This window comes from Microtus oregoni, unplaced genomic scaffold (genome assembly GCF_018167655.1).
Source record: "Microtus oregoni isolate MIOR12 unplaced genomic scaffold, Mior012 000079F_003, whole genome shotgun sequence".
NCBI lineage: Eukaryota > Metazoa > Chordata > Mammalia > Rodentia > Cricetidae > Microtus > Microtus oregoni.
Window position 1 is genome coordinate 242,988 of NW_024544155.1, and position 22,367 is coordinate 265,354.

Consider the following 22,367-nt stretch of genomic DNA (forward strand, 5'->3'; position numbering starts at 1 on the left):
AGAACTTGTCTCAAAAAGCAAAAAGTTAAAAATAAAAATAAACGAAATAGAGTTAAAATAAAGCCACACAAAGATGGAAAATACAGAGAATATTGATACTGTATGCTATTATGCTCTCTTTGAATTGTTTGAATGCTGAGGAAGGAGCAACAGATGTCAAAAGATATTAGTTTATATATGCTGCTGAACTAATCCAACATAGATATTTTGAAAATGCCTTGACTTTGAAATTTGGATCTAAGGACATGACGCTATGGAAAGGAGTTTCTTATTTTGTTTTTACAGAGGGTGAGAGTCTGTGGATTTCTTCTATTCCAATATGGTATGATGGACCACGCCCTCCTGAAGGGTTGCTGTGAACACTTTCGGAAAATTGCTTCGCTCAACTGCCAACTGAGATAAAATTAGCACACAGGTTATGCCATGAAAGACTTAATTAACGATGCCCCCCATTCAGCAGGAAGCAGTTTGGAGAGAAATAACAGCGCCCATATTCCCAAAAATTGTTTATAAATGTTCTTTTACATTTAAAGGGGGAGATGATACAGATGTGAATAATTTGCATTGATATGAATCTTGGTTTACTGATATTAATTTAAGGTCAATTTTATTATATGTATATGTATTTCTGATATTGATTAAGGTATTGTGATTGTGTAGTTTATGTAAAAATGTAATGTATATAGGTTGTTAATGGATAATCATTAATAATAGTCAAGTTTGTAGTCATGTTAGTTAGATTTTCTAGATATATAAAAATATATTTCAGTTAGATCGGCATTCTTCATATCTTTCAAAGACTATGGAATATGCTATTTAATGTTTTAATAACTTAGGACTTTTCATGACAATGAGACATGTCTGCTCCTGGCGGCACCAATCTACTTCGAGAGGAAGATGGGCATCGAAGAGGATCCTTATGGAGTTTGATAGCCATTTGGGCAAGAAACTGCTCTTGCCTGGACTATTGCATAAACTGAGCACAGAGAACCCACAGAGAGAGGACTGCTGAACTTGCCTAAAGGTGAGATGGTCTTTCGGGGTTCCTGACTCATGAAAGAGTCTGCGAGACATTCTGCAGGACACAGCAGAAAGTGACTGAACTGTCTTTGGAATTTCCTGCTTGATGAAAATGTCTGCTGGATACTATGGGCCTGAAAGCTGAAGGTGGATGCCCCAACAGTACAGAGGAACTTTGGGTGACTTTCCAGGCAGTGAGATGTCTCTGTCATTTCTAGAGTTTGAAAGTTGCTTATTTCTTGTTTACTTAGGTAATATTGTATCTTTCTGGAGTCTTTGATGGAGATGAAGAATAGTTAGTTATAGTTATAGTTTTCCTTAGTTATGATAAAGATAAAATAGATATAAATATTGTAATTTTTACTTGATAACTGTTTTGTTATATGTAATTTTGCTATGTTAAAGTTAAAGCCTTCCTTTTTTTTTTGTTTAAACAGAAAAAGGGGAAGTGACGTGGGAGTGTCATATATCAATCTGTTGATTTCCTTGGTTAAGCAATAAAGAAACTGCTTGGCCCTGACAGGTTAAAACATAGGTGGGAGGAGTAAACAGAACAGAATGCTGGGAGGAAGAGGAAGTGATCTCAGACTTGACAGCTCTGCTCTCTGGAGCAGAGATGCTATGCTTCCTCTCTCTGGGCCAGACGTCATGAAGCAAGCTGCCAGGTCAGACATGCTGAATCTTTCCCAGTAAGAGTGATGCTACACAGGTTATTAGAGATGGGTTGATCAGGATATGAGAATTAGCCTGTAAGGGCTAGAGTTAATGGGCCAAGCAGTGTTTAAATGAATACAGTTTGTGTGTTGTTATTTCGGGGCATAAGCAAGCCAGGCGGCCGGGATGCTGAGGACGCAGCCCCGCCGCTCCTATTACTACATTATCCAAAAACTCTACCAGGGAACTCCTACATCTGATACATACCTTCCGTAAAGTGGTGGAATACAAAATTAATTGAAGAAAAAAAAAACAGTAACCCTACTGTATACATACAATAAATAGGTTAAGAAGATATCAGAGGGGAAAAACATCCTTCACATTAAAAACAAATAATATAAAATATCTTCGGGTAACTCTAACTAGGCAAGTAAAAGACCTGTATGACAAGAACTTCAAGTCTTTGATGAAAGAAACTGGAGAAGATATGAGAAGATGGAAAGATCTACCATGCTTATGGATAGGTAGACTTAACATAGTAAAAACAGCCATCTTACCAAAAATCAATCTACAGATTCTAAGATATAACCATCAAAATTCCATCACAACTCTTTACAGACCTAGAAAGAACAACCCTCAACTACATATGGAAAAACAAAAGTCCTAAGATGGCTAAAACAGTCCTGTACAAACTTCCAGAGGTATCACCACCTCTAATTCAAGTTTTAATATAGAGCTATAGTAATAAAAAAACTACATAATATTTGCATAAAACAGGCAGGTTGATCAATGGAATTGAAGACAGAATAGTAAATCCAAATATCTATGGAGACTTGACTTTTGACAAGAAAACCAAAATTATATAATATAAAAAAGAAAGCCTCTTCAACAAATGGTGTTGGTTTAACTAGATGTCAGCATGTAGAAGAATGCAAACAGATCTGTATCTATCACCTTGAACAAAACTCAAATCTAAGTGGATCAGAGACTTCAACATAAACCCAGCTACATTAAACTTGTTAGAAAAGAAAGGAAGGAATAGCCTTGTTCAGTAGCTGTTCAGGAAACAACTACATGACCAGAACACTAATCACACAGGCACTAAGATCAACAATTAACAAATGGGACCTCATGAAACTGAAAAACTTCTGTAAATTGAAGGACACTATCAATAGAATAAAATGGCAGTCTAGAGAATAGAAAATCATCTTCACCAATGCTACATAAGACAAAGGGCTAATTTCCAAAATAAATATTTAACTCATGAAATTGGACATGAAACCCCAAATAATCCAATTAAAAATGTCTTACATATATAAACAGAGAATTTTCAACAGAGGAATCTCAAAATGGCACAAGAATCACTTTAAGAAATATTATTCAACACACTTAGCCATCAGGAAAATGAACATCAAAACAATAGTGAGATTCTATCCTACACTTGTCAGAATGGCTAAATACACAAGTGGCAGCTCATGCTGGAGAGGATGTGGCGCAAGGAGACCACTCCTCTATTGCTGGTTAGAAGTGCAAACTTGTACAGTCACTTTGGAAATCACTATGGCAGTTTCTTAGAAAATTGGGAATCATAGCATCTCAAGAACCAGCTATAACACTCTTGGGCATACACCCAAAGGACACTTAACCATACCACTGGATACTTATAAAACTTTGTTCATAGTAGCTTTGTTCATAATAACCAGAAACTAGAAACAATCTAGATGCCATTCAAGCGAAGAATGGATAAAGTAAATGTGGTACATTTACACAATAGAGTACTACTCAGCAGTAAGAAAAATGGCATCTTTAAATTTGCAGGCAGATGGATAGAACTAAAAATATACATCCTGAATGAGGTAACCAAGACTAAGAAAGACAAAGATGGTATGTACTCACACATAAGTGAATATAAGCAGTAACGTAAAGGAGAACCAAGCAAGTTATGACCCACAGACCAAGAGAAGATAAGTAACAAAAAGGGCTCAAAGGGGACAGGGTATATGAATCTCATTGTGAAAAGGAGGGGTTTGTAGATAGAATGAGTATGGGAACAGGAGGGATAAGGTGAGTGGCCAATAGAGGGATAGAGCACTGGGAAAGACAACTAGAATTTGGGGATATCTCTGGGATGAGCTGGAAACCTAGAACAATGGAAACTCCCAGGTATCTATAAAAGCAACCCTCTAGCTAAAGCTCCTAGTAATTGGTGATATGGACCCTGAACCAGCCATCTCCTGTAACCAGACAAGACTGGGGAACGACTGACACATCAAAACAGCCACAAACCCTTTGACCTATAATACTACTATGGGACTGTCTCATCCAGCCTTAATGGAAGAGGAGGTACTTGCACTTACTGCAGCTGGATATACCATGACTGGTTGATATCCATGAGAGGCCCTCCTATACCTGAAGATAAACAGCAGAAGAGGAATGGATGGGGTGAGGAAGGAGGAAAAGCCAAGTGTGGATGAGCTAGAAAGAGGGGAGGAAAGATTAAATTTTGATTGGGATGCAAAAACTAAATAAAAATCAATTAATATAAAATATATGGATTAGACCACAAAAGAAGAATATAAAAATAGTTATAAGAAGCTACATTGATAATAGTCATAAATAAAAACAATAAATGATGGGGGGGTCATCTGTCTGTCTGTTGCTTTCATTGGTTAATTAATAAAGAAACTGCTTGGCCTGGTAGGTCAGAAGATAGGTAGGTGGAGTAGACAGAACAGAATGCTGGGAAGAAGAGAAGTGAGGCAGACGCCATGATTCTTCGACCCGAGACAGATGTAGGCTATAATCTTTCCCAGTAAGCCACAACCTCGTGGTGCTACACAGATTATTAGAAATGGGTTAATTGAGATGTGAGAATTAGCCAATAAGAGGCTAGAACTAATGGGCCAGGCAGTGCTTAAATGAATACAGTTTATGTGTTGTTATTTTGGGTGTAAAGCTAGCCAGGTGGAGGGACACAGCCCGCAGTTCCTTCAACAAATATAGAAAAAATAAAAGGGAATCTTTTGTAAGCTTTGTTTCTAAACTCCTAAGAAATTGCAATTCTGGGTAATGCCCATATATTTGATGCTTCATTTAAATACAGTAACAAATATAAGTATAACAATATATACTATAACAAATATAGTAACAAATAAGTTACATTAGTAACTTATTATATTAAAGGAACAGATTTTCAACTTATTTTAGGAAAAGATTAAGTCAGAAAGCCTATCCTATAGCTGAAAATCTAGTACAAAGGACAGAATACACCAATGACAGTTCTAGGTCATTTACTTTACAATAATTTCATAATGAAGAAAAATCTACTTTATTTAAGCTACCATGTTCTAAAATTATTTATAGCAGCATTTTCACTACTAAAACTATTACACTAATCATGTGCCTAAACAAAAGCATAATGGGTAACAAGAGTGGAATTATTACCTTGTATATCTGAAGAAATACATCTGTCCATGCCCGTGTACTCCAGGCTTCAAAATTATCCATATCTATATTAACTGAATACTTTTCCTTAAGTGTACAGAGAGCTGTATTTTTAGTGGAGGTCTTGAAGAAATGAAATACAACATCATAAATAAAATTTCAAAGCAAAAATTAGTGTCAAATTTTAATTATATAAGGTTTCTTCCTTTTTAAAAAAAATTGAGATGATCATTTTATACATTTACCCCTGTGAAAGCACAGAAAATACTCATACAGAGTATTTCTAGGGGTAAAAGTTACCCACTGTGATAATTTGAAAGAAAATGTCACCCAAAAGGAGGTATGGCCTTATTGGACTAGGTGTGGTTTTGTTGGAAGAAGTGTGCTATTATGGAGGCAGGCTTTGAGGTCTCATATATGTTCAAGCCATGCCCAGTGAGTCAGTTCATTTCCTATTGCCTGCAAGATGTAGAATTCCCAGCTCCTCTTCTAGCACCATATCTAATCCCAGCTCCTTTTCTATCATCATGTCTCCCTGTATGCTACCATGTCCTGTCATGATATTAATAACTCTGAAGTCAACATAAGAGCACAGTACAAGTTCCTGTCTTTCTTTGGCATATCAGTTTGTGACTTCCACAACTAAAATTCATATACCTAAAAAATAATGATCAGCTAGAGGTTTTCATAAGATGTATTAAGAGAAAAATTATACATTTAATGATTAATTTCTCTTCATTCTCCCCTAACACCACATAAAGGGAAGTAACAAGTTCCTATGTGCTGTAGAATAATGCTCTTATACACTGTAAAGATTTGTCACTTGTATTGGTTTAATAAAATGGTGAGTGGCCAGTAGCCAAGCAGGAAAAGTAGAGGTGGACTGACCAGACTGGGAAAACTGTGGGAAGAGGAAAGGCAGAGAGTCATTCACCCGTGAAATTAAAGATTATTTTTTTTCTAGAAGATATTCATTCATAAAATGTACATTTAAAGATAAACTATTTATGCTCTTTTCCTTTATTACCCCTCAATGTGTACAGTATAAGCCTGAGGCATAGAGTCTGAATTCCCAGCACCCATGTAAATGTGGGATAGGATTGGTGGCCTGCCTGTAGTCCTAGTACCCAGAAAGCAGACAAGTTGGCAATATGGCAAGCTAGACTAATCAGTTATATGCAGGTTCAGTCAAGAGAACCTGATTAAACCATAAGACAAAGTGTGAAGAAAAAACTTGACATCAACTTCTGGCCTCCATATACATAAGCATAGAAGAATGCTCAAACACACACACACACACACACACACACACACACTTGGACCTATATACATGTAAACAAGCACACATATACATGCACACCACAAACATAATCCTTAAAGGAAAAAGAAAAAAGCCAAGGATTCATTTTTCAACAGAAATCTTAGAAAATTTTTATTAATGTCCTCCCATTGGCACACACACACACACACACACACACACACACACACAAATTATCTGTTAAAAGGGGCTTAAGCTTTAGTGTTTTTCAGATACAAAAGACAAAAAGTTTAAACTGGTGATTTAAAAAAGGCCATATATTTATAATTTAGTGACTGTATAAAATTTTCCTAGATATTATCTTACTGTAATTTCAAGCCACTTCTTATAATCCTCTGGTCCAAGTAAAAATTCTGGAAGTACATGAGAAATGCATCCACCTTGAGCACTGAAAGAAACCCCCAAATTATAGAACTATTTTAAACACTTAATGTGACTTTCAGTTATATTATTTCAATATTGTCATATTTGTTATATTTGCATAATTAATTTAAAATCCCCTGTCAATAATGAAATTATGCATGGTATTACCTTTATAAAATTTGAATAATGAGAAAATCTAATGTTTGTAATCACAACTATATTTATATGTTCATTGAATATATAGTATCCAATAACTTGGGTCTTTTTAGGCAAGATAATATTTTATTACTGTCATAACAATTACAATTTCAAAAACATCTACAAAATGCTTACATACAACAAATCAATCTATGATATCATTAGTAGTCCAATAACATATGAATGACTACCACACAATTTACCTAAAACTTTACATATTCCTCCTATAAATAGCCATCATATTTAAATTACTATAGTAATTTTTTCTTTGTAACATGAATCACTACCAAGATTATCCAACCTAAGGCATAAATTAGAATTGTAGTACATATAATTCCATTAAGTTGGAAACTTGTGAGATAGGTGAAAAGAGAATAAAACAAGAGACAGACAATTCAGAGGCATATGGAGAAACTAGAACACTTCCTTGTGACTAAAGCAATGTAATATTTTAGAAGGAAGTTGTCATTTCTAACAAAGGCTACTCACAGCCTAATGAAACAGGATGAATTAAATAAAAGCTAATCAAGAAATAATATGACTTGTTAGTTATGAGTACTCTATTGTCTAGCTGAATAGAGCTGTGTAAAAATTGAGGATGATTAATACACTTGTGGACACTGATATCCACTTTTTTTTTATTTCCAATATTTCTCAAAGCCTAATTTTATGATTAATTAGACTGCAATTATGTTTTTGGCTCACCAGTAGATTTTATGTCTACTTTGTCATCTTTTTTAGAATTATATTAATGACACATTTGGTTATACTTTTACATACGCTTACTGCTTCGGTACCCTAAGTTTACAATGAGTGTTTGAAAACAAGAATAATTATAATAAATTAATCAATTCTAAATGTAATCCTCAAATATTAGAGGTCTTTAAAATTCTAACTTAAAATCTAAACATGACTAAGTAGTAAACAAATGTCCATACCCATTGAGGTACCAATTTTAGAGGGGAGCAGTGGTTTTAACCTGTGCATACGAACCCTTTGGAAGCTACATATCAGATATGATGAATGTCATCTATTCATATTATAATTCACCACAGTAGCAAAGATACAGTTATGAAATATCAGCAAAAAAAAATTATGACTGGGGATTACAATATATGGGAATATATTAAAGGGTCCCAGCATTAGGAAGGTTGAGAATCACTGATTTAGAGGTTTGGAGAAAAAGTAAAACTTTAACTTTCATATATGCTGTGTTTAATTAATGTTATATAACTCCTCCAATCTCTTATAGTAAAAATTCAAAATTTCAGATCTATCCCTTATCATCACCACTAATGAAACATGGCTTTGGGGAAGGTGAATATTCACTGTCATCAAAGACTCAAATTCAACTTCAGGTTTCCTTATATTCACAATACCATGCTAAGTCACTCATCCACTTTTATATTTTCAATATGTTACTCTTTTCTAAAGAAAAGCTAGCAAATTATCTCAAGTCTCTCAGAATCTGGATCAGTCATGCATTTGAGCCTTAATGAGACAAGAGTAGGACACTATTATCTATCTGTACATGTGGGTCTGTGACAGATTTTAATTTTTATATTTTTTCTATAATAATTTCATACAAGATTAGAAAGTACTGATCATACCCAGTACACAATCCATCCTCCTTTCCTCCCAGACCCTCCCCCAAACATAGTCTATTCCCATTTTTATGTGTTCTTTTTCTGTTTAATAACACAATAATTCAATTAATGCTACCCTCATGAACAAGGCTATAGAATCATCGACTGAAACATGAGCAATCTACCAAGGCCCATTTTTCTAAAGGTAACTGACTATTCTTTCCCCAGGAGCAATCCACTATCAATAGTTCCTCTGCTAGGAATATGGGGAATTGTGAGCCTGTCCCTCACATAATCAAAGATATGATGCTAACAGTAACCTAAGGATTTTTGTTAGTTTCACTTTTTTTCTTAGGCAATGGACTAAGACTATCTATAGCATCTTGCAATTTATAATTAATCCAAATTAGCATCATAAGCCCTATAAGTGAGCAGGTTGTTTAACTAAGCCATCCCAACGACCTGAACACCTGATGAAATTTGTATGGCAGTGTATCAAAGTATGCATCTAAAAAGGTTTTGGGATTCTTAGGTTAACTGGTGTATGCATCTCTGTAATATAAATTACAATGTGTAAAACACAAGATTTTTGAACAAAGTAACAATTACTTCCTTAAATCCATCCACTTGCATATTCATCCATTCATCAATTCAGCCAAGCCAGGATTACATGTTTAAACTAGGGTATCTTAACTCTTACGTGATAAAGTCTAGAAGTGAGGCATGTTGAGAATGGAGCTGGATCACCCTTTCAATGTTATCCACAGGTAAGGACTGGTTTGAGTTAATTCCAGGTGGCAGTCTTCCACTCAAGTTAAGTAGCACATCATAAATTGTCTTATTATATTTGGAAAAATCATACTGTCTGGAAAATTTCTTGGGTGGTGAGGATGATGAATAGAATTGTATTTTCTGCACATCCCTATGGGGGAATAAAAGGAGTAAATAAACCACAGGATCAAAATGTTACTTTGTGCAAAAACATGGTCAATAACCAAAGCAAATTATATTAAGGTAGAAACAACAATAAATCCTAAATTGTAATTCATGTGGCTACTATGTGCAAGCACAAATTAAATTCTTAAATATTCCTGAAGATTCCACACTACTTTACTTACATGTCTATCACTAATAATACAATTTAGGGGCTCAAAAAGTGAAGTGGAAACAGACTGGGTCTGAGAAAAGACTCATAATAAGAGTTAATTCTTGCTCTCATTTATTAAATATATGTTAATAAGGCAAGTAACCTCAACTCACTGGGCACAATCAAGCATTCTATAATCTAAACACAATTTCTATAGTTTCCAATGTAATTTTAAATTTTAAAATATATATCATACATGTATATACAAAAATAAATTTATTTACTTTCTCCATATTTGGGTCTTAACAATTAGAATAACCTGCATACCGACCTAACAAGGATTCTTATTTAAAACATAAATTTCAGAATTCTACTGTTCCTATATACATAGCTAATCTTTTTTTTTTTTTTTTTTTTTTGAGACAGGGTTTCTCTGTGGTTTTGGAGCCTGTCCTGGAACTAGCTCTTGTAGACCAGGCTGGTCTCGAACTCACAGAGATCCGCGTGCCTCTGCCTCCCGAGTGCTGGGATTAAAGGCGTGCGCCACCACCGCCCGGCTATACATAGCTAATCTTTAAATAAGATACAGCAATGTTTTTCTACATCTTTTGCACAGACTGCCAATACATACTCATGTTTAATGGAGTAAAAAAGAAATCTACTAATCTTTGCTTTCTACATTGTTATATATCCCACCATAAACTGTGTAACTATTTGTTCACAATTAAAATCACAGATGTATCATGAGTTCAGATTGAGAAATTAAAAGTATCCAAGAAGTCATTTGGATTAGCACCTCTCAAATTTGGTAGAAAGGGTCTCAATAGCCTAACAGTACATTGTATTAGAAAAGGGTTAAATTGTCAAACATGGAGATACCACTTACACTGTATTCTTCCCAGCTTCCTCAAAAATATAAATTACAGTGAAGCTCTTATATTCTAGAATTACTAATAGGGAACAAATATTTTATGGAGAAAATTAGTATTATCATAAATGGGGTAAATAAAAAATAAATAACGGACAATAACAACAGACATATGAGGCACCAGATAATACACTCTACAACAGATTTTAAATTAACACCATGTATTATGTTCAAGGTAGAGGAGTTTTATCATTGAGGTACAAATCACATGAAAATATAGAAAAAATACAAAATAAAAATAAGAAATCAATGAATAAGTTTAATGATAAATCCTGCTCTGTGCAGAAAGGTGCAAGCACAATTACTTGTTGATTACTGTGTAAGGACAAAAACAATGGTTAACAGATTGTTTGGCCTCTGCAGCTAGTGATTTTACATGAAGGTTTGCTGTAAGTTGGGAATGAGAGCTCTGAGCTCAGTCCTAAAGATAGATGACTATATTCTCATGATCTTCTAACCCGTAGACTCCTGTGCTGCCAGGTGGGGACTGACAAAGCTAAGATGGGCAGGCTGAATGTGCAGCTCTCTTTCTTCTTCCAACATAATATAAGGCTCGGTATTCTCCTGCTTCCAAGACTCTAGGAGATGTTGGAAAAGTCACACCTCATAACTACAATAAACACTAGATGTGAAAAATTCTTAGTGCATTCCACTAACAAAGGAACTAGAAAAAAAATTCTTCAGTCTTTACATTCTTCTTTAAGACTTTTTATTGTTTTAGTATTGCTTTTATTCATATTTTCTTTAAAATTGCTTTCATGTTACATTTCATTTTACATTTAATTATACTTGCATAATCTTTCTCAAATTTTGTAATTAGGTCCTTCGTTAAATATGTGTTTTTATCAGTTCTTTGAAATGTCTATACAACACGTGACTATATTCACCCCTCCTCCCTAACGCTTCAGAGATCAGACATTTTATTTTTATTTATTGTTTTTAATTTATTTATTTGTTAAAGATTTCTGCCTCCCATTTCCCTCCCCCTGCCCCGATTAAGTCCCCCACCCTCATCAGCTCGAAGAGCAATCAGGGTTCCCTGAGCTGTGGGAAGTCCAAGGATCACCCACCTTTATCCAGGTCTAGTAGGGTGAGCATCCGAACTGCCTAGGCTCCCCCAAAGCCAGTCATATAGGCATCCTCCTGAATATTAACCTTCATCAGGCGATGAAAGGAGACAGAGACAGAGACCCACATTGGAGCACCTGACTGAAATCTCAAGGTCCAAATCAGGAGCAGAAGGAGAGAGAGCACAAGCAAGGAACTCAGGACCGCGAGGGGTGCACCCACACACTGAGACAATGGGGATGTTGTATTGGGAACTCACCAAGGCCAGCTGGCCTGGGTCTGAAAAAGCATGGGATAAAACCGGACTTGCTGAACACAGAGATCAGACATTTTAAAATCTACTGTTATCTTTTCTACTCCCTCACACACTTTCCCTTTTCTTTCGTAATTTAACCTTGACTGTTTTTTGCTTTGTTTTGTGTCCCTTTCTTACCAAACCTTTATTTCATTGTTAGAAGTTATTTTTTTAATTTACTAAATTCAATATCATACTATACTCTACATTGTTTGCCAATTTATTTTCCATTATTGTGGAAACTGATTTTTCTATCTGCTTTAGTATAGAATGGTTGCTCTAACAACTATTTGTCTTCTATGTGTACATGATCATGTCCTGAGTTCTAAAGAGAACACTCACAACTGAAAAAGATTAGTAACAGTGAAATAGCTGAACATCCTAGCAGTATAAAGTAAAATATCAAAACAGAAAAAGAAAAAGGTGAAAGGAAAATTATATTTCCAAAAGGCCCAGTGTTTTTAATATCCCAATTTAAAAATGGTGATTGACTTCAAAGAAAACTCAATAAATAAATGACTAAAAGAAATGTGTCCCAGGCCCTGGATGTAGCAGGGTAACGCTGAGCAACCCTATAATTCCAGTACTTGGAATGGAAAGGAAAGGAAATTTGCCACAGTTTAAGGCCAACCTAGTTTACACAAGGAGTCCCAGGGCTACATATATATAGCAATACCTTGTCTTATAAATAATTCTGAGGAAAAAATGGAAGTCATAGAATTAAAAATTTCAGGAAAACAATAGAAAACTCAGTGAAAAGAAATTATCAACAGAGACAACAATGAATAAGATAAAATATGAAGAACTAAAGAAAGTTGAGGAATTACTATTTTCAGATAGCAATAAAGAAATAAAGATTTCAATGTTATAGAATAGAATCTTATTTTAATATGTGTTACATTTGTTTGTGCTGTGGAAGATTTGTTTTAATGATGCAAAGATATGTTCCATTCTTTTATGATACATTTGTTTAACTCTGCGAAGCTGTGGTACTTTGCCTGTCTACAGCACCTGATGGTTTAATAAAAAGTTGAACATCCACTAGTGAGGCAGGAGAAAGGATAGGTGTAGCTGGCAGGCAGAGAGATTAAATATGAGAAGAAATCTGAAAGGAGAGGAAGAAGGAACAAGATAGAACAAGGAAAGGAGGACAGCAGGGGCCAGCAACCCAACTACGAAGCAAGCCATGGAGAAAAGATGTAAAGAAAGGTATACAAAAATAGAGAAAAATACAAGTCCAAAGGCAAAAGGTAGATGAAATAATTTAGGATAAGAAAACCTAGCTAGAAACAGGTGAAGCTAAGATCAGGCGTTTATATGAAATAATAATACTCACTGTGTGATTTATTTGGGAGCTGAGTGACAGTCCACCAAATAACAAAGAAAAAAACCCCAATAATATGATAACAATATGTGAGACCTCTGGAATACAATTAAAACCTCAATCCAAGGAGTTCTATTCCATAAAAGAGGGTCCTAAGATAAATATTAAAAATACTCCTACACATACATGCAGAGAAATCAAATTAGACAGTATAGCTCCCTGAAAGTTATGCAATCATCCTAAGTGTCCATCTACAGAGAAATAATGAGGAAATTATTACACACACACATTCAGACATAAAGTGGAATAAAATATTGTTGCTTGTAAGAAACTGCAGGCAAAAGGAAATCATGTGAAAGAAAGTTAACCATATAAAGACATGTAAGCAGAAGAGAGATTATTTCAAAAGATGAAGGCCAGTGGGACGGGGACAAAAGAACATGGGGAAGTTAGTACGGTCAAAGTACAGTATATACATGTAAAGATAAAAATGAAAACTCAATATTTTATAGAATTAATGCTCACAAGCAAGCTAATATAATAAAAATTATTATGGTGAAAAAGCACATATGAATCGCAGAATTTAAATTTGCATTTTCTTAGTCTCAACAGTCTCCTAATAATTTACCAGTTTAAAGTATATTGTCTGTTTCACTTAAAATGATCTAAATAAGTACACTATACTTTAAAAAATGCAAAACAAAGAATTTATAAAATATGTATAGATCACCTTCTTATTGTCTCAGGAATAGAAAGAGAATGGGGCCCTTCAGGCCAGCCAAAGAGACTGAACCAGGTCTGAGCTGCATTAACAACCTTCTGAAAATATTCATAAGCCTTTGATCCTTTTGCAGGTGCAAAGAACTGTTGGTTCTTCTCTTCATTTTCCAGAGACCCAACATTGACTCTATCTAAAATGCTGTCATCCGAGTCAAAACGATCACGTGAAATCTCCATCCCTAAAATCCAAATTGTTATGTTATCATTTGATTAGCATATTCTTTTAATTAGCTCTACTAATAACAGGCAAATAAAAACCCCTTCAACAAAGCATTCCATATTATTTAATAAACTCATGTGCATCTACTATATTTTAAAATAATAATAATATAATCATTTCCCAATACTCAAGAGTTTAAAATATACTTATTCAATATGGAAATGAGTGATGTTTTATACTTCTTAGGATTATATTCACAAATAATTCTCAAAATATGTTTACTCCAGTTTGCATAAGAAAAGCTGATTAACATTTTTAAGCATTACTTATCAAACAAAATTATACTATAGTTGAAAGAATTAAAGAAAATGTCAACAATATATTCAAAATGTCTTTCTCTCTAAGTATGCATTTAAACAAAATGTTTTGCATTATGAAATTTTTAAAAAGTATAAAATTAGCATGTTGTACTCTTTCAAAAGTATTTATAAATGAAAGTACAAAAATGCATAGATGGACACAATTGAAACTCTATTTGTCCAATGGATAAAAATTAATTTTATCACAAGATATATCTAGAAAAAGGTATATTTTATGATAATTTCAAATAATATCAAAAGCCCCTGTTTACCTATGCTTACAACTTTCTAAGACTGGTTACCTTGGATCGAGATTAAAAAATATACAATAAAACCCTTAAAACTGCAGTTCATAACCTGTACACAGAGGGTTATGAAAATATAGAATACTATTAAGGTATTAAGAATATTGTAAATGCAGAGAGTTTCTATTGCTAATCACTGAGAAACTTACCCAGAGCAGATGAACCCTAAGACTGTGATAATTCTATGTGATTTTTTATGAATTTATTGCATGATACATAGTTTGATATTGAAAATATTATTATAATGGACTAGATTTAAGAAGTGCATTATACATTTTTCACGTACCAACGAATAGGTTCCCACATGTAAGGTCAGCATCAATAATTTTAGAAACAATGGATGCCCGTTTCGAAAAATGTGTAGAAAGTGATTTGGAATCCCGGCGTGGAACCGTAGGAATCAAAAAACTGCCTCTAGGCTTTTTAAGAGTTGCTTCTTTATCTACAAATGACATTAGAGCATAATTTGTCACAGAAATGTGTGAAATTTCATATCACATTTTTTAATTTGTATTCCATAATTCATATAAAATAGAAAAAGAAAAATTCTAAATATCAATCATATTATTATATGAGATGACAAATTAAAATAGTATAAATTCTGATAAGGTTTTGTAAACTGAATGGAATTATTAGACAAGCCAAAGTACTAGAGAATTAACAACATTTATTTTTAGCCAAAAATGTATAAAACAATTTAAATGTTATTACACCAAATATTTGGAATTATTACAAAAAATACAAAAAAAAGAGTCACTAACCAAAACAACTTTTCCTAATTAATTATCAAAAATGAAATCACTTTTTGTTTATGAACTGATACCATTTTGGAGATTTCAATCCCTATTCCACTTTGAAATGTTATATAGAGTCTGGGACTCATAATATTTATTTAATTAACTTTATGTAGACATATATATTGCAAATGTTATACATATATATAAATATATGTATATATAAATATATATTATAAATATATAAATATGTATATATATAAATCTCAAAAGTAAAACTGTGAAGTCCAAAAATATGAACTCATATGTGTAACAGGACTGTGAAATTCTGGGTATCTTATACAACGTCTCTGAATAGAATTTTATCTAAAATAGGAAACTGCAGGTCCTGAGATCATGGTTTATGAGGATTACATTAAAAGCACTATCAAATATCAATAAGTGGTTATATTTCAAGTTTCTTCCTAATATTTTATAGCATACTTATTCATAATTTGTCATAGAAACTTTACCTGATAGGTCTCAGGGAACTCTTAATGTCTCAGTCTCAATCTGTCTCTGTCTCTCTCTGTGTCTCCCATTCTCTTATTCCCTATTTGTCTGTCTGTCTATCTATCTATCGATCAATTGATCGATCTTTCTATCTATGCATCTATCTATCTATCTATCTATCTATCTATCTATCCTTTTCTCTACAACAAAATTGTGCCAATTTGACCACACTAAAATTTTCTCTGAAACTTGATTTTGTCTCCCCTTTCCCACCATCAATAATGCCTGGGCCAGATGTGAGAGCTGGTCCCAAAGTCATAAGAGTGGGAATGATCTCCTTGACATCACCAGCTGACACTCAGGAGAGTAGGCCCTGTACCTCACCAGGGTGGCACAATAGAACCAACCCTGTCAGCAGGTATGGGTGAGCCAGTCGTAAAGTTGTGAGCATGGGAGAGCTCTCCCCATTTCTCATTTGTCTTGTGGCAGCAAGGCCAGGGGAATGATGACCCCAAATCTGAGGCAAGTTAGAGAGCTAGTCCTGTAGTCATAAGAGAGGGAGAGACAACCTTATTAGTGCAGGCCTGGAGACCCAGCCTCAAAGTTATAAACAAAGGAAAGCTGTTCCCGTTTCTCATCTGGCGGATCAACCCAAACAGGGTTATGGCTTGACTGGCCCCAACATCTACCCAATGACCTGCTGGAGTACTTGAAGGAGGCTGATTTGCAGAACGAAAGCTGCAGGATCTCCACAACACAAGAAGAGTCCTAGTGAGGAATCAGCACCTATAGTGTAGTAGAAACTAAAGGCCTCAAACCAAACCAATGATTCTTTGCAATGAACACTTAGAAGTGAAGATTATGGAAAAAGATGTCTACAGTAAGACTTACTGTGTCATACTGCAGCATTTACATTTTATATTCAAAATTATTGATATTTTAAATTTTCAGTTTAAATTTTTGGAGATTTCAAATTTTTCTATTTTGGGAATTTTTCCCTTAAATTTTGTATTAGTGGGGAGGTGCAGGGGCAAAGGGTAGATACAAAGGGAAGGGGAAATGAATGGAATCAAGATACATAATGTTAAATGCACATAGGATAAAAAATATATAAATCAAATTATTTTTAAAAAATAACAATTTTGTGATGGTTAGAATATACTATTTGATACATTATGTATATGTAATGATTATATACAAATAACAAGGCTTTCTCGGAGTTTTTATCATGCAAATGAACCATTTTATAATACAAGTAATACAAGATAAATTCCTGTTTTAAATCTGTCATGTACTATATGAAACATTTTTAACAGAAGAGTCATAAAAGAAATTAGTCCCATTCCCAAATGTTTTTATAAATATGACAAAAGAATGCAGATGTGAAGCTTGAGAAGTCACAATATAGTATGGAATGTCACAGGGAAATGGCACAGTTATGAGGGAATAGCAGATGAATGAAAATCCTATGTACATAAAAGCATGGCTTTTCCTTTGTAGGTAGTGTCTAATGGAGACAATTTTCTAATCACTAAAACATTCTCAAAAAAATACATAGAGTAAAAAACTCAGAGAAGCTTATTATTATCTAAATATACAGTATAAAATGTCTAAGAATGAGAATTAATTGTGGAATACTACATTAACTATGTAAAGATGTGTTACATTCGTTTATTGAGAATGTTTAATTATGTAAATGTTTGTTGTTTTGGTTTATGTTGTATCTGTTTAATTATATAAGGAAATATTGCTGTTTCATCTTGTCTACCTACAGCAATTGATTGGACTAAAGGGGTAATAAATAGACAATATCTCCTGAGAAAATTGGGAGTGTAGTGGAGGGTGGGGGAAAAGGGAGGGCAGAAGCGGAGGCTGAGGGGAGGAGAGGAAGTGAGAGGAAAACATGAGAGAACAGGATGGATGAGATGGGGGAAGGACAGAGAAGGAGAGCAATGAAAGAAATATCTTGATTGAGGGAGGCATTATGAGGCTAGTGAGAAACCTGGCACTGGGGAAATTCCCAGGCATCCATAAGGATGACTCCTGCTAAGATCCTAAGCAATAGTAGAGAGGGTGCCTAACTGGCCTTCCCCTGTAATCAGATTAATGGCTGCCGTAAGTGTCTTCATAGAACCTTCATCCAGTAACTGATGGAAGCAGATGCAGAGATCCACAGTTAAGCAGTGGGCTTGGCTCCTGGAGTTCAGTCGAAGAGAGGGAGGAGCAATAATATGAGTAAAGGGGTCGAGACCATGATGGGGAAACCCACAGAAACAATTGCCCTGAGCTAGTGGGAGCTCACTGACTCCAGATTCACAGCGGGAGAAACTGCATAGGACCAAACAAGGCACTCTGAATGTGACAGTTGTGTGGCTTAGGCAGTCTGTGGGGTCACTGGCAGTGGCACCAGGATTTATCCTTAGTGCTTGAACTGGCTTTTTGGAGCCCATTATCCTTGGAAGGATACCTTGTTCAGCCTAGACATAGGAGGGAGGGCCTTGGCCCTGCCTCAAGTGATGTGACAGACTTTAATGACTCCCTATTGTGGGCCTTACCCTCTCTGAGGAGTGGATGCGGGCATTGAGTGGGAGGAAGGTGGGGGACAGGAGGAGGAGAGAGAAAGGGAACTGGGATTGGTATGTAGGATGATGTAACAGACTTTAATGACTCCCTATTGTGGGCCTTACCCTCTCTGAGTTGTGGATGGGGAGGGTGAGTGGGAGGAAGGTAGGGGACAGGAGGAGGAGAGAGAGAGGGAACTGGGATTGGTATGTAGGATGAGGAAATATTGCTTTTAAATTAAATAAATACCCGGGCAATGGTGGCGCATGTCTTTAATCCCAGCACTCAGGAGGCAGAGGCAGGCGGATCTCTGTGAGTTCGAGACCAGCCTGGTCTACATAGCTAGTTCCAGGACAGGCTCCAAAGCCACAGAGAAACCTTGACTCGAAAAAACAAAACAAAACAAACAAACAAAAAAAAACTGAAAAAAATAAAATAAATAAATAAACAAAATGAAATAAAGCTGAATTGTCAATAGCTAGGCAGTAGAGGGACAGGTGGGGCTGATGGGCAGAGAGAATAAGTAGGAGGAATCTAGGCTCAAGAGATAACAAGGAGAACAAAGGAGAGAGGGAGAAATCAGGGGACAGACAGACAGCTGCCAGCCAGTAGTCAGATAGGGAAGAAGCAGGAAAAGTAGCAAATACAAAATGAAAGAAAGGTAGAAAGCCCTGAAGCAAAACATAGAAACAAGTTAAATTAAATTATAAGAGCAAATGCGACAAGCATAACGTAAGGCTGAACATTTGTAACTAAAAGGTCTCCATGTCATAATTTGGTGGCTTGAGATATGAAAATGCCTGCTACATTTGGTGTTCCAACTTGGGGCCTGGATTTCCACATAGGGCCTAAGATAGCTGAAAAAAAAAGACAATAATAAAAAATAAAGAAATGGCTCCTTTAAGCGGCTTTGCAGTATAGCCGGCACTTAAATAGTTGGTACATTAAGTAGAAACAAAAAGCTAAGTAAAAACATCTGCCACAGTGCAGGCACCAATTTCCTAGAACTGGAGCAGGTAAATGCAACTCTCAGTTAGTAGAAGCTCCCAATTGAAGGCAGCTCTCTGTCAGGCTCCAGGTGAGTATTAACAACTAATAATGAACCTCTGTGTCATGATAGGTGGATAAAAAGAAAAAGTGCTGCAATGAAGTCATTACCTAAGTTATGACATAGGAACCTTGCTGACTTCAAAATGCTAGTATTTTATTATATAATGGGTTTCATTTAATATATTTATATGTGCATAAAATGTATTTCTAACTTGTTAGCCCTCATTATCTTTTTTTGTCCCCTTCTCTGTTGATCGACTTCTTCATCTCAGCTAGGCTCCTTTCTCTTTTCATATTTTTGGTTTTATTTTTTTTTTGCCCACTGTACATAATTAGATTTGCTTACAGGAGCACATGTCCCTCCTCCAACAATCACAAACTGCCTATAGAAAGAACCACAAGGAGGAGATTGACTTCATTATCCCTGACACTTTAGAAGCCATCAAGATAGCCTTGACTTTGAAACCTTATTGCCTTGACTTCCCAGTCCTCGGATTATAAGTATATACCACTCAAGCTATGGAAATACTTGTGTGTGAGGGAGATTGTCTGGGCATCTATGTATGGGTGCCTCGAGAGGGCAGAAGAAAACATTAGAATTACTGGAGCTATAGTTATAGGAAGTTGTGAGCCACCAATGGAGTTGCCGAGAACAGAACGTGGGTCCTCTGGAAGAAAAATGGTGTAGGAGGTCCTTCTGTTTGTGTGTTGCTTTCATTGGTTAATGAATAAAGAAACTGCTTTCGGCATGATAGGGCAGAACTTAGGTAGGCGGAAAAGATAGAACTGAATGCTAGGAAGAAGAAAGCAGTGAGAGGGAACACCTCCATGGAACTGTCAGAGTCAGACATGCTGAATCTTTCCCAGTAAGCCACAGCCACGTGGCAACACACAGATTAATAGAAATGGGTTAAATCAAGATGTAAGAATTAGCCAATAATAAACTAGAGCTAATGGGCCAAGCCGTGTTTTAATGAAATCAGTTTCTGTGTGATTATTTTGGGGGTAAGCTAGCTAGGCAGATGTGAAGAACAAGCAGCCCTCTGCCTTGCAACAGAAAAACACATGTGCTTAGCTTCTAAACTATGTCTCTAGCCCCATTGTAGAAAGTTTGTATGTATGGAAATGAAAGAGTAAAGTTAAATCTATAAATAGTACTATTACCAGAGTATGAAGCATGGTTTCTAAATGGGAGGGGCATTGCAAGAGCCCGAAAATACTTTATAACATTGCCTTAACTTCATGAAAACCTGATAATGTATGCAACAGCAACTGAACTGAAGTAAAAGGATTTGAAAGACATTTGGGAGTAAAATAATATAAATGGACAGAAAAAAAACATGGAGTATGAGAGAGAAGGTATAATTTAAAATGGTCCTCAGGGTTCTGGATTGAACATCAAATGGAATTTATCTGCAGCTGCAGACATGGGGTATACAGAAGAATGTTAATCTTTCAGATAAGAGTTTTATTTCAATCCTGCAATTTTGGCTATCCTTTATGAAATCCAAAGAAAAGCACAATCACGGAACCTGTATTCCGAATTTCTTATTCTCTGATTAGAGGATATGGATTATAAGAAAGTGGACCTGACTTATACACAGAATTAAAAAGAACAGACAGAGGAAAATGATTTCATTAAATATGCTTGAGGGAACATTTAGAGAGAATAAATCAGACTTCAGTAGTATTATATGAGAAAAATCCTTGAAAAAGTTTGAATATGGAGGGAAATGGTAAAGAATCAACAGTGTTAATCGTGCTCAGTGGTGAAATATTGCTTCCTGCTTCATTCAAAAATATTTTTCTTAGCTGAAGGAAAAGTACTTATCAATGTTCTCTAAGTTTTCCTCCTACCGCTAGAAAACTAAGTGCTTTGGTTTTGTATAACTGGTAAATTTAGAAAGACTAAATATGAAAAGAATGACCTGAATCTGCCCATTTTTTCTATGGCATTTTCCTGAGAAAATGAAATCTTCTTGTTTCTTCCTGACCTTTTGTTGGAAATTCAACTAAAGCAGATAAGTGTGAGGCAGAAATTGTCTGGAAAGGGTACCAATATAGTTTAGACCCTGAGTAGAAGGACGTAAAGCAAAATTTAAGCCAGAAGAGAATACTGGCTTCTAATTACGTGACTAAAATAAAAACAGAAATTATAGATTCTGATACATGCTTCAATATTTAAATTTCAGTGTAGTTGTACTGCATGATAATCTGTTTGCTACTGTTGTTTGTTTTTTTCTGAAAAGTCACAAAGATTCTAGTCTCTGAGGAGACAGAATGGGTCCAAGTATATTTAAGAAGTTTGACTAACATTTACAGAGGCAAGAGAATAATATAACTGATTAAAATGGGAAAAATGGCTAACTTGGAACTGAAATTTATGGACTTGACACTACACAGACTGCTGCCTCTCCTTGTCACACTGCTATGCATTTGCAAGATTCCTCTCTATTCAAAAAACCCTGTTTAACATTGTCATTTGTCAAAGCTAACACAAATATCATCATAAATTGTATAAAGTTACTACAAACATCCATGTATAATACTTCATCTAAATTACATAAGGCTCAATCTATTATCTATACATATTCAAATACAGTGTCAAATTTATGCAAAAAGATATGCTTAGAGTCTATC

The 22,367-nt window shown here is 35.1% G+C and overlaps 1 protein-coding gene across 1 annotated transcript in view; it reads right to left on the reverse strand.

Annotated features, from left to right (window-relative positions):
• Positions 1–22,367, reverse strand: part of Cfap47 (cilia and flagella associated protein 47) — a 279,387-nt gene that overhangs the window by 151,749 nt on the left and 105,271 nt on the right. The window contains 5 exon segments of the mRNA XM_041642780.1: positions 5,119–5,241; positions 6,743–6,824; positions 9,284–9,505; positions 14,016–14,244; positions 15,176–15,331. Of these exon segments, the coding sequence (XP_041498714.1) occupies positions 5,119–5,241; positions 6,743–6,824; positions 9,284–9,505; positions 14,016–14,244; positions 15,176–15,331 (812 nt within the window).